The sequence below is a fragment of the Gymnoscopelus braueri genome, assembly GCF_963280865.1.
Source record: "Gymnoscopelus braueri genome assembly, chromosome: 11".
NCBI classification, from domain to species: Eukaryota; Metazoa; Chordata; class Actinopteri; order Myctophiformes; family Myctophidae; genus Gymnoscopelus; species Gymnoscopelus braueri.
This window is the reverse complement of record NC_137613.1, coordinates 29,336,143-29,352,124: the sequence shown is the minus strand read 5'-3', so window position 1 is coordinate 29,352,124 and position 15,982 is coordinate 29,336,143. Positions and strand designations below refer to the sequence as shown.

The 15,982-nt window shown below is 45.5% G+C and overlaps 1 protein-coding gene across 5 annotated transcripts in view; it reads left to right on the top strand.

The window, feature by feature from the left end:
* The window catches only part of atxn1a (ataxin 1a), a 146,651-nt gene extending 134,769 nt beyond the window's left edge, over positions 1 to 11,882 (top strand). For all 5 annotated transcript variants that reach the window (XM_080442470.1, XM_080442473.1, XM_080442472.1 and 2 more), the window contains 2 exons: positions 4,045 to 6,525; positions 9,909 to 11,882. In XM_080442470.1, the coding sequence (XP_080298596.1) occupies positions 4,600 to 6,525; positions 9,909 to 10,508 (2,526 nt within the window). In that variant the 5' untranslated portion in view covers positions 4,045 to 4,599 and the 3' untranslated portion in view covers positions 10,509 to 11,882. The remainder of the gene's footprint in view (positions 1 to 4,044; positions 6,526 to 9,908) is intronic.
* Positions 11,883 to 15,982: the final 4,100 nt, after the last annotated feature.

Below are 15,982 nucleotides of genomic sequence, written 5' to 3'. Positions count from 1 at the left end.
CACGATATATTGCATGAAATTTCACCAACGATATATCACGATAGTCCTTGTATTCAATTCATAAACACTTAAAATAGCACCAAACAGTTCAAAATCATCATTACACAAATACAGAGTAGGAAAAACAACGTATCACAAAAAAAAAAATATATATATTTTTTTTTTTCTCGTTTTTTTTCGGCAGTATATCGATTATTTATCGCGGGAGAAAGTATCGCGATATATCGCGATATCGATATATCGTCCCACCCCTAATCTACACATATCCTGGCCTCTAGACTGGCTGTTGACCCCACCCTCACTTCCTTCAATCACAACATGGAATGCATAGAACAATTCACCTGGATTGTTAAAACTTATTTCTGCGTGACAAAGTACCTGATTGGCCCCTGAGAAACTGATGGAACTCATTATGCCCAGCTCTGATGAATGATAGTGTGAATATACATTATATTTGGGTCTGAATATTACAGATTACAGCATCAGTGTTTGATATGCGTGTGCCATGAATCATTTTGATGTGAAATCATCGTGTGACACAAGGTCCCTCTTATCTGTGACCGAGGCCAGGCTGGAGCCTCTGTCGAGACAGAGCTGGAGTGAAACACAACTAGAATCGTTAATGATGGAGGGGGAGAGACAAACCATAGTTGAACTAGAGAAAATTATACTATGGCCACAGAGAATACACGCTTCTGATTGGCTGGCATGTGTCCATTAATATTGTATGCAATGATGTCCAAACTACAGTAAAGATGGCGGTGCATGTGCATCTATTGTCCTATCCGGTGCACAACATTTTCTGAATGGAAGAGTAGGGAGACCACCTATGAACATAATCTATCATATCGTTTTGTTTTAAATTGTTAAATTAAGTCTGGATTGTAGCTTTAAGCTGCATGTAACCATAACAACAGTAATAAAGAAACTAAACAGCTGGTCTAAAGAGTTACCTGACAATATAGATTTTGTTTGTTCTTGGTAAGTTTTCATAATACAGCCTGCATGATGGCCACTTGACAAAACAAAAAACTCAATTTAGTTTCTGTTTACACACAACTTGCTTCACAGGCATAATCGTAATATCTCAAAGACGTTATTTTGACAACCACAACAATGTTTATTGCCAGATTGGACTGATAATATGTCAAATATCGGGACATGTCATGCGTTATTGCATACATCATGCATAACCCCTTTACATAATGTAAGATAACCATGAAGCACAAGCTGATGGGCAGAAGCAACAGAGTTGTGGAGGAGTGTTAGATGTAAGGAGAGAGGGAGGGAGTTAGAGAAAGAAAGATGAGTGCAGTTCAGTGTTAAAACCCAATGGATCAACAGTATTAGTCAATACTCCTCCGCCTTGCACACACTGTGTTGACTTGATTAAACACTGTGTGTGTGTGTGTGTGTGTGTGTGTGTGTGTGTGTGTGTGTGTGTGTGTGTGTGTGTGTGTGTGTGTGTGTGTGTGTGTGTGTGTGTGTGTGTGTGTGTGTGTGTGTGTGTGTGTGTGTGTGTGTGTGTGTGGATATGTGGGTGTGTGTGTCTATCGTCCTGACTGTGTTGTAGTGGCACACAGTGACACCTCGTAAATCACAGACATCAATTTGAAATGCAACACATTACACACACACACCACACACGTGCACTACGGGACCAATTAATAAGACTCTGATCGACAAACCAATAAGGCGCAGGAAGCGATCTGTCCAACATTGACAGCTGGTTATTGGTCCATGCCCACACCAATCATAGCATGCCACTCAGTGTGATGTCACCAGAACAGTGTCAGGTGCTTAAAGGGACACTATGATTCCCAACATCAGGTCTATACTAGACCGGTGCACTTTGGGCATTGGCCTACGCTCACGGGGACCACGCAGGGCGGGTACGATGTAAATCAGGAACGATGCAAGTGGGGAATACATGCCCCGTGCCGTTATGCAATACATGTTGTACCCGTTGTTAAAGTACTCGCCGTACCCGTTGTTAGAGTACCCAGTGCGGTACCCGTGGGCACCGGCCTACTTGGTAACGATGCAGGTCGGGAACGATGCAAGTTGGGAATGCATGCCCCACCCGTTTATGCAATACCCGTTGTACTTGTTGTCAGAATGCCTGTTGTGTACCCGTTCTCAGAGTACCCAGTGCGATATGGTGGAGATATGGCGTCCCTGATGTTGTTAGAAACTGCTGACGTCGACGTTGATGACGTACATGAGCATACGTGAATGGAGATTGCACTCGTTGCCACTTACATTGGTGCAGCGGCACAAACGTTATACAAAGCTCAGCCAATCGGTGCAGCCGATGGGTCGTGTTGACCAATCAGTGTTGACCAATCAGGCGACGCTGTAGGCCAATCAGGGACGCTATGCCTATGTTTTTGTGTGTGTGATTTTAAAATGTTTGATGTGTTGCCAGCAGCATACCCGATCGCGGCTGAACAATGGTGGCACACTGCTTTTCTCTTATCCACTTTTCTTTCTCTGTTGTTGTGTTTCACATAGAAACCAAAGTGTTCCCCACACGCACACAAGACCTTAATGACAACAGGGGGTCTTAAAGCTCTTCCTTCTTGGCTGCCAACATGATGTGCTTTAGGGCTAAGCGTGCTATCTTTGTAGCGTCCTGTCGTGTAGAGCATGCTGTGTATGGTGTTCTCCCATAATAGTTTGTGTGGGAACTTCTCCGTTCCGCACGCTAAACAAGTGTTTTTTTTTTGCACCAGGTCGGTAGACAGCTGTATGCCTTGTACCAAAATGGTTCAGTACAAATACGTGTACCATTGCTCACAACGTATCACATTGTGACGTTAGCCACCTGCACGCACGCACGCACGCACGCACGCACGCACGCACGCACGCACGCACGCACGCACGCACGCACGCACGCACGCACGCACGCACGCACGCACGCACGCACGCACGCACGCACGCACGCACGCACGCTCACTCAGTTACTCAGTCACACAGTCACACAGTCACACAGTCACACAGTCACACACACACTCTCACACTCTCACGCTCTCATACTCTCTCTCTAACAATGTTTTTACTCAATGTTGTTTCTGATGTACATTTTTGACTTTTGATCACTTTTCCCATTTATTAAGTAATTTCACATCCTCATGTTTATTCTATTCATCTTTAGTTTAAGGTTATATGGAGGTGGGCGTTGCCCAGAAAATTGCCCTCTTTTTTTTGCAGCGTAATGTTGGCAGGTATGACAGACAGACAGACACCCACCCACACATTTTTTTAATATGAAAAAGCCTCCTCACGCATTAGGGTGGGTGTTTTTGGTGAATCCATCATGGTTAAAATGTTTGAAGTTACAATGGATTTGTATAGGAAAGGGGCGTGTCTGATAAAATGAACATCAAATATCTAAATACTGAATCAAGAAACTTAAAAACTGTCTGGGGTGCTCTCAAAAGCCTGAGTAGACGTTAAAATTAACCCAAACATGTTTGAAAGTGAAATATCCCTTTAAGTGGACAAATATATATGTGTGTGTGTGTGTGTGTGTGTGTGTGTGTGTGTGTGTGTGTCTGTGTGTGTGTGACAAGGATGAGGGTGTAGTACGTAGTGCCAGTGTAATCTAATATGGTCAGGTGTCAATATGGTAGTACGCAAGATTTTGCGGCCGTGTGTGTGCGTGCGTGCTGCTTATTGTATATTATTTATGAGATTCACTTTGTGTTCCTTCTTACACAACAGGGGTCCTTCCACACCCAGCACTAACAGATGGCACACACATACACAAACACACACTGTATTACAGGTGCATTTGTGTCCATTTGTTACACTTTTTTTGTTGCACTGAGTTAAATGAACACTCATGTTTTTGCTGTGTGTGCAGGTGCACACAGAAACCGGTACAATAATAGTTAGCGTGTGTGTCCATGTACCTGCCCATCCTATCTGTTAATCTAAAAATACCTTTTTTATTCTCTCTCCCTATCTCTCTTTCTCACTCACCCTCTCTCTCTCTCTCTCTCTCTCTCTTTCTCTCTCTCTATCTCTCTCTCTCTCCAGACCCCTGCTGTGTGTGGGCCGGCTTGCTTTCCAAGGGAAATGATTCCACATGAAGTGCAGCGTGCTCGCCCCCCCACTGACCTGGGAGGAAGCAGCAGGTGTAACGCAGAGGCTCTCCTCTCTCCTCTGCCCCGCTGAACTCACCCCTCTGACGCCAAGGACCACACCGCTCCACACCTCCCCCAATCCCTCTTTCATCCCTCTAATCCATCCTAACGGCCTCTTTTCTTTTAGGAGCCTGCGTCTCCCTTTTGTCATCTCAGCAAATTCCTGTGAATCAGCGGGCTTAGGGTGAATCTGTCAGAGAGAGAGAGAGAGAGAGAGAGAGGAGCAGTGTAATAGCTGAAAGAGAGAGAGCAAAATAGCTAGAGAGAAGCAAGGGAGAGAAGGACGAAAGGAAAATAGAAAGTGACATAAAGAAACAGGAAAGTGAACCAAACTGCCAGTCAGAAAGGAATAGAGAAAGAGGGTCAGAGACAGCTGTGGACTTTAACCAAAAACAGACAAAAGCAAGTGCATAGCGAGAGAGAGAGGGACTCCCGGCTGAGGACGACGATGAAGTCCAACCAGGAGCGCAGCAACGAGTGTCTACCACCGAAGAAGAGGGAGCTCGCCTCTAGCACGTTGGCGTCAGAGGAGCGCCCCCTGGCCATGGCACCAGCCACCGACAGCCAGCGCACAGAGAACCTGGCGTGGCTGGCCAGCGTAGCCGGTGGGCCGGAGGGCGGCGGTGGCACACGACACCGGGGGAGCATCGGGGAATTGGAGGGAGCGCGATACAAGCCCCTGTGCTCAGTGTCGGACTCCTTCTCGTCTTCGTCCTCTCTGAGGCTGGTCACGTCCCTCCCGACGGTGTACACCTCCCCCGTCTCCCAGTCCGCGGTGGGCGGGGCCATCCATTACACCCAGCTGCCGCCCAATCTGCAGTTCATCGCCTCGCCATACCCCGCCCCCTACGCCGGCTACATCTCCTCCATTTCGTCTCAGCTGCTCCCCCCTCCCCCTCCGCCCCTCTCCTCCTCGAGCTTCCTTCCTCAGAGATCCTCACATGCCGAGATGGTCTTCTCCTCCCCGCCGCCCTGCTCTCTCTCCTCCACACCTCCCTCCCAGATCTCCAAGTTTGACCAGCAGCGAGCGTCCTTGGCACGCGCGTCCATGCCCCCTCCCCCCACAGACGCAACTCCCCACCACCACGCCTCCCAGTCTGCCCTGAGCGCAGCCCCCCGGACCGTGCTGTCACCCCACCACCAAGGGGGGGCTTCGCTACCGCCCCTCCCCCTGCACCCCCACCATACACTGGGCCAAGGGATGTCCCACATGGTGCTGCAGTATGCAGACGGGCCCTCAAGGAAAGAGGATGGGGGTCCCAGACCACGAGAGCTCCTCAACGGGGAGGTGGAGAGGGGCAGGCGCTTCGGAGCATCCCCTGAGTCTGGCCTGTCCAAAGCGGGGAGTAAATCACGGGACGGTCCGTCCTGTTCATCCTTGTCGGCCTACGAGGGCCGACTGATGGCTCCACCTTCGGACTACATTACCCATGATCCCTCAGGGTTGAGAACCTCCGTCATGCTGATGCCCAATAGCCACGGGGACCACCATCTGGGACCGGCGCCCAGGGCCAGCCCGGACAAGCGGCCACCCTCTGCTCCCACGCATCTGGAGAAAGGTGGCATCATCATGGGCAAACCTGTCAATCGCACCCCCTCCTCCTCATCATCCTCCTCCACTGCTTCGTCCGGCTCCCCGTTCGCGTTCCCGTCCCCGCTGAGCGTCGACAGCCTGAAGGCTGGTGTCGCCACAGTGTCTCCTCACACCGTTATCCACACTACCCACAATGCCACAGAGCCATTCTCAGTGGGCCTCCCCTCCACCAGCATCTACTCAGTCCCACAGTCGCCTCTCATTGGCTACCTTGCGGGGGGTGGTGGAGGAGGCCAGCAGCAGCCAATCAGCTACCAAACTGGACTGCCGCAGCACTTGCTCATTCCTGGGGCGCAGCCGGTTATCACCCTGGAACCTTCCTCAGCCCATGTGACGGCGTCCACCCAAGGCTCACATTTCCCCGCCACACTCCCACATGCCTACATCACCACTGGCGCCCCCAAAGGAGAAACGCTGGAGAGTTCCGGCGTCTCATACCACCACCATGCCCCATCTGGGGCAGTGATCCAAGCCCAGCTACACCTCCCGGTGGTTCCTGCTCCACCAGGGCTGGTGGCGCCCGCTCATGCTTCTCCTCTAGCCGCTGGCGCGGTCACAACCCCCTCAATGCCCCCGTACTTCATAAAGGGTTCCATCATCCAGCTGGCGGACGGAGAGCTGAAGCGCGTGGAGGAGCTGAAGACGGAAGACTTCATCCAGAGTGCAGAGATCAGCAGCGAGCTGAAGATCGACTCGTCCACCGTGGAGCGCATCGACGGGAGCCACACATCGCCCAACTTTGCTGTGGTTCAGTTCTCTGTTGGCGAGCACCGTGCCCAGGTGATTTGATTAACAAAAAATGTAACATATTTCAGTTATTTATGTTGGTGTTCAGAAAAGTAATGAATAGAAAGTAATTTATTGTACACTCATAAACAGGCTTAGTTGACCAGAGTACCCCAGGGGTCTTTACTCAGCCCCCTCCTTTTTTCCCTCTACACTAAACATCTTTGCTGAAAATAGCTGATCTACAAGCCCACAACGCAACGTGTTATGAGCTTGTAGATAAACTATTTTCGCCGAATGTTAGCCCTCAGAATTAAATAGGATGCTGGGGTTTGCATGATTAAATGTTGTCTCTTTATGAACTAAACAAGAAGACTTCAAACAAGTCTTCTAAGAACGTCATTAGCCTCTGTGGTTGATGCCATATGACAAGTTTCCATATTACACCAGACAACTCAACCCAACCCAACCCAACAACCTCAAAGGGCTCCTCTTATTCCCTCTATAATTATTTTCAATGCACATGGATGACAATCATGCAACATGCATGTTCTGTGAAGGAGCTTCAAAGACGTTCTGAGATGAAGGAATAGAAGAGAGTCACTCTAATTATTATGTATTTATATGCATAACGCTTCCAAGAACAGGAGGACAGATGCAACAAGAATATGTTAGCACAGCCGTAACTGAGTGGGTAGAGAGGCCGTCTGTAAATCAGAAGGTTGCTGGTTCGAGCCTCTGCACGCTTAGTAAGTACATGGCGACGTGTCCCCGAGCAAAGCCCCTAACAGCTCCCCTGTACACTCATCTGTTCGGTGACAGTTTAGGCTCACAATAATTTGGAATCTCTGTGCTGGGATATGTTGTTAGCGCCTGCGTGTACAGTTACTGAGAGAAAACCACCCAGTGCATGGGTAGCTCTCTGCCTCAAATTAGAGGCCACGTTAGTCTTATTAGCCTGCTATCAGTTTGTTTGGATGCCGGAGTCTGTACTGACGTACAGTGTCCCTGAAAGTTTCTTTCTCTTTTCTGTTTCTGTGCTACCTCTCTCCCAAATCACCCCACTCCTCTCTCCCTACCCCTTGGAGGGCCTGTGCTAAAGCCTAAATAATCGACTGCATCTGTCCAGGCTGTGTGAGTCTACTGCCCACACAGCCTGCCTAACCATTTCTCCAACCCACGCCCTGGTCTTTGATACCGCACCCTGCTAGAGCTGACCATCTTTCAAAGAGTCTTCTGACTTATCTCTCTGCTTGTTCTCCAGTGTCTCTTGGTTTTCTTTCTTTTTTTTTGTGCTGCTATTTTTTTGTGGTAGCAGCTTTGAGCTCATACTGTACTTGGAGGACTCACACTGTGAGGAGTCGAGAATTATATAATACAAGAGGGAGAACACTCTATGAAGTTTGCTTCTTGCAGTCATATTGTTCTTGACATTGTTCTCTCTCTCTCCCTCGCTCGTTGGTTTGTTCTCTCGTTCAGCCCACTCCACTTCATTCGCTGCCTGCTCCTTTCATCTCCCTCTCCATCTCTCGTTCTTTGCCTCCCACCTTCTCATTCTTATTCTCTCCTTTTTTCTCTCTCTCTCTCTCTCTTTCATTCTCCCTTTCTCTCTTCTTCTTTCTTTCCTCCCATCTTCAATTGTTCTTTTCCTCTTTACTTTTCTACCATGTTGCTTTGTCTTCCTTTATTCTTCCATACAGTACATCCAGATCATGTCCTGATTAATAAACATTTCTTTATGTTGATATGCTGCTTGACCCAACCACAGCATCCAGTGCTATTGATCTCGCCGTTCTAATTGATAGATATAGGAATTGGGCTGGCATCCCTTTGTACGGCACTAGACTGGCTGTCATCTCGCCTGCCAAACCTGTGACTCTGTTCCGTCGTCTTTATTAATTATCTGTAGGGCCCCTCAAGGCTTGGCTTGCCCTTCAAAGTCCGGTTCCAAAGGTTTTGCAACCTTCATCCTGAGATTAGTGTCATCTACGGAAGTCCTTTATACTTAATCACATGAGGAATAGAGAAAATAGCAGATGTGCTAGATCTGCTACTTTTGCTATTATTGAACCTTTTTTTTCTCCAAACGTTTTTGGAAATGTTTTGAAATTGTGAATGGCATGACGTTCCAACCGACTGTGCATACCGAATGGCAGCAATGCCTCAAACGGGAACTGCAATAGTTGACCAAATCATCTTTATACATACGTCACCAATAAGAACAAAGTGCGTCACAAGAAGAAACAAGAGGCTTGTTTTTTTTTTAAACACTACACACATACACAACAGAAATCCGAGAAAATTTGACTTTTGTGAATCCTTTAACATGAAAGGAGGCGATCTTTTTGTTGTTGTGATGACGTGATTTCTGGGTGTACTCTTCTTCGATGGTGCCTGGATCATTCACACCTGTCTGTTTTTCTCACTATAAGGGTCGGGTAATGTCTTCGAACAGAACATAATGTTTCTGCAGCAGTGACATTTCCAGCATTTTTTGGCTGTCTGAATGATAAAGTACATGTTCATCACATGACTCCAGAGATAGCATGTTGTGATTTGTGTGAGTTTTGGACAAAGTCTGTAGGAGTACTGGCCTAAAAAAAACTACAAATGTTGTGAAATGTCCTTAGGCAGAAATGGGCGTGGCCTATATGGGGGAGTTGTGTCTTGATTCAAGGAATCTAGGGGAAAACAATTTGATTGTACGACCCAGTATGACCTATAGGGCATAGCAGTGGCGGCCATTTTGTGGTGCCAATAGCCAATAAACATTCATTTTTTTCCAAAAATATTTATATAAATTATTTTAAGGCTGGAACCTAGCCATCCAGGCTCCTGGTGAATCATGACCATAAAAACATTTGATTCCAGGCTTAAAATAATTTATATAAATTTATATAGAAATCTCTATGGGGAAAATGAATGGGTTCTATCTGTGGCACCACAAAATGGCCACCACTGCTATGCACTATTTCAAGAGTTATAGGCCAAAGCGTAAACCGTCTTGGTATAGTGCCACCTTGAGGCCCGTTTAATTACTTTTTGGAGTGGAGTGTCTTCCTTGGCCTTCTGGGAGTGTGCAAAGTTTGACACTGATCGGTCCAGCAATTTCCAAGATTAGCTGCTCACAGTCAGACACACACACACACACACACACACACACACACACACACACACACACACACACACACACACACACACACACACACACACACACACACACACACACACACACACACACACACACACACACACACACACACACACACACACACATACAAAGCCTGCCGGCCTGGCAGAGTTAATGATGTGTGGAGTAGGGATCTGGGTAGGGAGTTAAGTATAACTTAACCTTCAGTCTCATTATCATGTGTGAACCGGTTTCAAATTGTGTCTAATCTGTTCTATTGTTTGTTTTTACTTCTTTCCTCTTCCAGGTGTGTGTGGAGGTCTTGGTGGAATATCCTTTCTTCGTCTTTGGCCAAGGATGGTCTTCATGCTGCCCGGATCGGACCACCCAGCTCCTGGAGCTGCCTTGCACCAAGCTTTCTGTGGGTGACGTCTGCATCTCCCTCACCCTCAAAAACCTGAAGAACGGCTCACTGAAGAAGACTCAGACATTTGAGTTGGCCACTCCTGCCGCCGTCCCGGCCTCCGGCCACGGATTCCTCAAACCCCCCAGAGCTGTCCCAGACGTCTCCAGAACCTGCAGCGGAGGGAATTCCAGGCACGGAGAGCGGGAGAACGGCGTCAGCCAACGAGGGAGTGCCATGAGCGGGGGTGTAGGGGCGACCGGTGCGGAGAACGGGGAACTCGGGTTTGAAGAAAGAGGGTTGGTCTCAAAAGGTCAAGTCGCCAGCAACACAGAGGCTTCCCCCAGGAAACCGTCAGCAAGCCGCAAGCGGAGATGGTCGGCTCCCGAGGGTAGGAAGGTAGAAAAATTGGAAGAGGAGCCCCCGTTGGTTCTGCCCAAACCTTCTTTCATCGCACATGAGCTGAAAGTCAGCATCGAGGGCAGGTCGAATATTGGGAAGTAAAGGCTGGTCAATAAGCCGAGGAGATATGGAAAAACTCAAACGGATTCTTAAAATAAATTACGATTGCCCACATCTATGTTTCATTTCTTTCGTTTTTGAAATTGTATTTTTCTGTTAGTTTCTTTTTTTTCTATCTTGAATATTGTACTGTAGAGGCAAAACCTACCATACGTGCTATCACCTTACATTAAGTCCACTTAGTTCATAACACATTTTGATAGATGGATTCAGTAATATACAAGCAAATGGTGGTAGTCATGGTTTTCATGAGGTGATCTTGAGTGAGGGAATTACGTGCTCGATATCTGTCGGCGGCTGCGTGGCACACTGAAGCAGTGTTTGATGTCTCTGCTTGGCTGGCTGCAGCTCTGCAAAGTTTCTAAATTAAGACCTTTGGCTAGTAGAGTTAGCTTCTTGAAAGTGAATCCACAATCTGTAGCAGCTATGAAGCTAGTCAGGAGAACACCTGGACGGAATGATTCTCCTGCCACCAGTGGGAACAGTGTCCCATTGGGCCACAGAGAAGATATGATGTCATATGGTTCTGAGCTAGAAAGAATTTGTGGGTAAATCATTAAATAGTTGGTGTTCATTGTATGCGTGAATTACTTAATTTGGAAGACAGTGGCTTTAGAAAAAGGCCTCTCTTCCTGTCGACAGCATAAATGTACTTTGTAATTCACTTCACGTGTCATCAAGCTGTGCCAGACCTGACGTACGTCATCAGAGAGTGCCGGTGTGCCACACCGCAGAGACGGAACTCTTCCTTTGCTTGGTGAAGTTTGGTGAAACAATAGAGTCCTCGTCTTGACCTTTTATTTAGTTTTGTTTTATCTGACTCTGTTGTTTTTATGTTTTTTTTTTTTTTTTTTCATTTTTCTAACTTTGTCCCCTTTATAAAAAAGCATAGATCCTTTTTTATTTTATTTTACGGTCGTCTAAAACCTTGATTTAGGGAGCCTCTCGATTGAACACAGTTAATGGGGTAAGGTTGATGTAAATGTGATATAACCTAATCTAATACAAACATTTACAAACACTGGGTTGACAAACTTCACTTTGAAAAGGATTTTTCTTTTTCTTCTTTTTTTGTTGAGGAAGATCACATACAATCCTCATCGTTTTGGGTTTTGTTTTTATTAAGAAAGGCTGTGTGAGAAAAATAGAGAAAATCTGCATGGCAGGTCTGAGAGAGTCAGGATGTTGGTTTTAAAGCACTTAACACACCTGTCTCACTCACCACACGATTGACGCCACAGTCATATTTATCAAATTTACGTCGTCTCTACATTTACGCAGTACTGTATGTTTCCTTTCTAGATTTTATTTTTTAGTTTATTTGTTTCTTTCTAGACAAGGGGGGAGGAGGTAGCAACAGCACTTTGGAAAGGGGAGGGGTCATTAGATAACGGGGGAGGGGGGTCATGTGACGTCATGTGGTCACGTACATGGAAAGGGATGAATGTGAAAGGTATTACAGTAAGTACCAGTTACTAGATGGATAGAGAAAAGAAGACTAGGATGGGCCACAAGATGTCAAAACGTGGGTTGTGCAGTCTAAACCAGAGGTTCTCCACTCTAGTCCCCGGGGACCGATAGTTCTGCTGGTTTTCCATCCTATCGATTTGTTAACCACTTAAGTTCTATTCTATACTTTGTTGTGCGACGGTGTCACGTGAAAAAAAAGTGAATATACAAATTGAAATTTGGGGAAATTTTGGAATGCCCAAAATAAGCCAGACGAGTTGAAAGTGCTTAATTGTTAATGCCCGGTGTTCTAGTTCTGACCATCACCACAGAGTTGTGCAAACCAGAATGTAACATGGATGTATGAATGATGAATATATATACAATAATCATTTACCCGTTTCTTGATGTTATGATCAACCACTTAAACAAAGCTCTGTAAAATGGAGAGCAATAGCTCAGTGCTGCATTACACACAACCAACATGGTGGCGCTGTTGTCACATGTCCTGCACAGTTGGCCTTCTGTCTGTTTGTTTCTACTCTGTGTGTGTAACCACTCCCTGATTAGAGAGCTAGAATGACAAAGGACACCAGGTGAATGTAATTAACTGTCTGGCAGGATGGAAAAACCAGCAGTGCCCATGTTCATTGAAGAACCGGAGTAGAAAACCACTGGTTTGAATGACTGTGGACACTACTGCCTCGTCCAATCATACAAATGAACAGGGAAAGCTTTGGAATGTGCAGATTTTTTTTTCTTTTCTTTTTGTTGGAAAGTTTGTGAAACGTTGCAGGGAGAAGCAGTGTGGAGAAATCATAGTGATGCTCTTCACCAGACAGAGAGCAATGATCAGAAGCTCAGGCCATAGACGTTTGAAGGGTGTCATATTATATATTATATATAGTTCATGCTTGTGTGTATGCTAATGTGCATGAATGCTGGTCTGTGTATGTCTGCGCGCACACACACACACACACACACACACACACACACACACACACACACACTAAGAAAACAGTGTTCGCCCTGAAATTCCCACAATTTTGGACCCACAATTTGTGTTTGTTGATAAACATTCAGAACTGATTCTTGTTTTATTTCCCCCAAAGCAAACAAACGAACAGCATTTGGTCAGTGCAGATGGCACAAATATACAATCAATTCTCTAGTGTGTGTGCGCGTGCGTGCATGTGCGTGTGTGTATTTCTGTATGTGTATGGAGTGTATGGAGCCTATATGTATAGGAAAATATGATATATAGAGAAAGAGTCCAGTGTTTATTTGTACTTGGAGTTTCTACTTAAGAGAATCTTGCAATTTGCACATGAAGAGGAGGGAGTTATGTTGAAAGCCTGTTTTGAAATAGCCTTGTTCTGAAATGACCCATACTGTACACCAATGAACCCAAAAGTATGGGAAACATTTTGAACTTCAGTCTGTTATTTTGTAACCAGCACTTGTCAATAGTGCTTATTTTTTGCTTTGAAATCAAGAGACATACAAGCAGTTGGATTGAATTGGCTTTTTAGTTTGTAGTTAATTAGAAACTTTCCACTCGGATGCCTGCGGGAAAAATACAGACAATTTATAATCTTTTGGAATCCATGTAGCTCTGGAATCGGACAATCTGTGGGGCGTTTCTCTTCACCCCTCCTTTCATATAACTTGGCTTGAACAAGACAAGACCACAAACTGCAACAAGGATTTCAGGGTTTCCATTCTGAACATGGTCTGTGTTGAAATCCCATCTTTCTCTAGTGGTTGCCTCATCAGGTGTACTAGCCTGGCTGGCCCAAACATACTGTAAAATCCTTTGAGTTAATTTGACTTGGAGAGTGTACAAATGTAACCAAATGGACAAATGGGTCCATTTGGTTACATCTGTACTCTCTCGCTTACAAATGGATAAATTAACACTGAGGATTTTTCTGTGAATGAAGCTCTACAAGCATCCAAAAGGACTTTTATAGGGGATGCGGTTTTGGTCGGATGTGAGGCGGCGTGTCTGAAAAGTACCTCTGAAGGCTATTTCAACAATGCTAGGAATGTCATTAAAAGGAAGAATGGATTACAGAAAGGAAAATAGGAACGCAACAGCATTTGGGCTTTAGTATGTACTGTATGTAGAGGTTTTGGACAGTGTTGTTGGTGACAGAGACGGGGGCATGGCTTTCAGCAAGCACACCTGTTGAGCTTCGTAATTGGTCTAATTTAGCCTAATTGGTGATTATTTAGAGGGCAGAGTGGTTTAATTTTGGTAGAAGTGTTAGTCGACTAACGTTTAGAAGTGATATAGGATCAGGCGTACTTAGGAGCAGTGAGAGTAAACTGATATAATGGGATCTGTAGCTGGAGGTTATGGGAGGTTAGCAGATAGAGTGATGGTAAGTGGTGGCGAGCTTAAATGGACGGACGGATGAATGGATGGCAGATGGATGGTGTTGGGTGAATGAGTACACCCATATAAGGTTTGAAAATGCTTTATTTTTTTTATGATAAAACAGGGTTTCTCATCGTTTCGTTTCTTTCCTATACTTTGAATTAGAAATAGAAGTAGGACTCTGTTTGTGTTGTTAGTGTGTGTGTGTATGTGTGTGTGAGTGAGTGTATGTGTCTGTGTAAATAGTAATGTTTGCTTGACAGTGTGTATTTCTCGTGTATGTATGTCAATTTTATTTTGTACTGACCTCCCTTCAACACAACAGATGGCAGAATCACAGCGTTATCTAGTTATCTAAACAAACACATCAGACATTCAGACTTGACATCCAAAGTTTGAGGTCAGTTAAAAAAAACAGACATACGGTAGAACCAAAGCCAAATGACGCCTTGGCTACTTCAGAAAGCAATAGTACCCCGACTTTGAGGTACCCTGCATGATATACACATACACACTTAATCATTCCAATCACGCGCTCTGCAATAACCATTAATAAACCATTAGTATTAGAACCAAAAAGAGATTTACATGTACTGTAGTTGAACACACACACTCGTTTCAGCCCTTCAGAGTACATGGTCTTGTCAGAGGTCTGAAACCATTACCTCCAGGAGCTCATACAAGTCCCCTATATACACAGAGAGACAAACCCACATGCACACACAAAAGCTCCTTTATGCCATTTATAACAAATGACATCTTAATCGTTACAGTTGCCAGGCTGATTGCCAGTTCTTTCAGGGAAGTGTTTCGTATATGCAGTAAACTGATCATGTCCCCCAAAACCCCCTCTGACAAGATGGTCAGGGTCATAAACGTTGTTGCCGTGTTTTGGGTGTTTCGCGTTTATATAACAGAAGTCTGTATGGTTGAGCAGGAATGTACCGGATAGTCGTTCCGTGTTGGGAATGGATATGATCAAATGCACCTGACATAATGGCAAATGTTTTGACTCTGCCCAGGTCTGCCTCGTTGCCACGTCTCCCGTAGTGACCTCGTTAACTTCGTTTCAGGTACCCAATCATAGCCAGCTAGCCTCACAAGCCCCACCGTTCAGGGGGCATAGCAATCAATTTACAGTACCCTCTGCAACCGTTAGCTACCTTTCAATACAGCCTGGCCTGGACATGCCCCCTACACACCACACACACACACACACACACACACACACACACACACATACACACACACACACACCACTAAACATCATCCTTTAATATTTTTCACCACATGCACAGTAATAACACAATCAAATAAGCCACAGCATTTGTATTCTGTTGGAATTGCATGCTTGATGAGAGATTTATAATAAGCATTCTGAAATATACACAAAATCCACATCGTTTTGAGTGTGAAACGTCACATCATGGTAGATTCATGCAGGTTCCAAGGTTTTTTGAAAGGTTTGATGTCTTTCTATTTTTGTTTTGACTTTTCCAGAATAATCCCAGGTAGTCTCAGTTTGACCTTTGACCCCTTTGAAATGTACCACAATGTGCAATACTTATTTGTTGTATTTCCCCTTTGCTGTGCCAAGTGTATGTAGCATAATAGTCCTACTCCA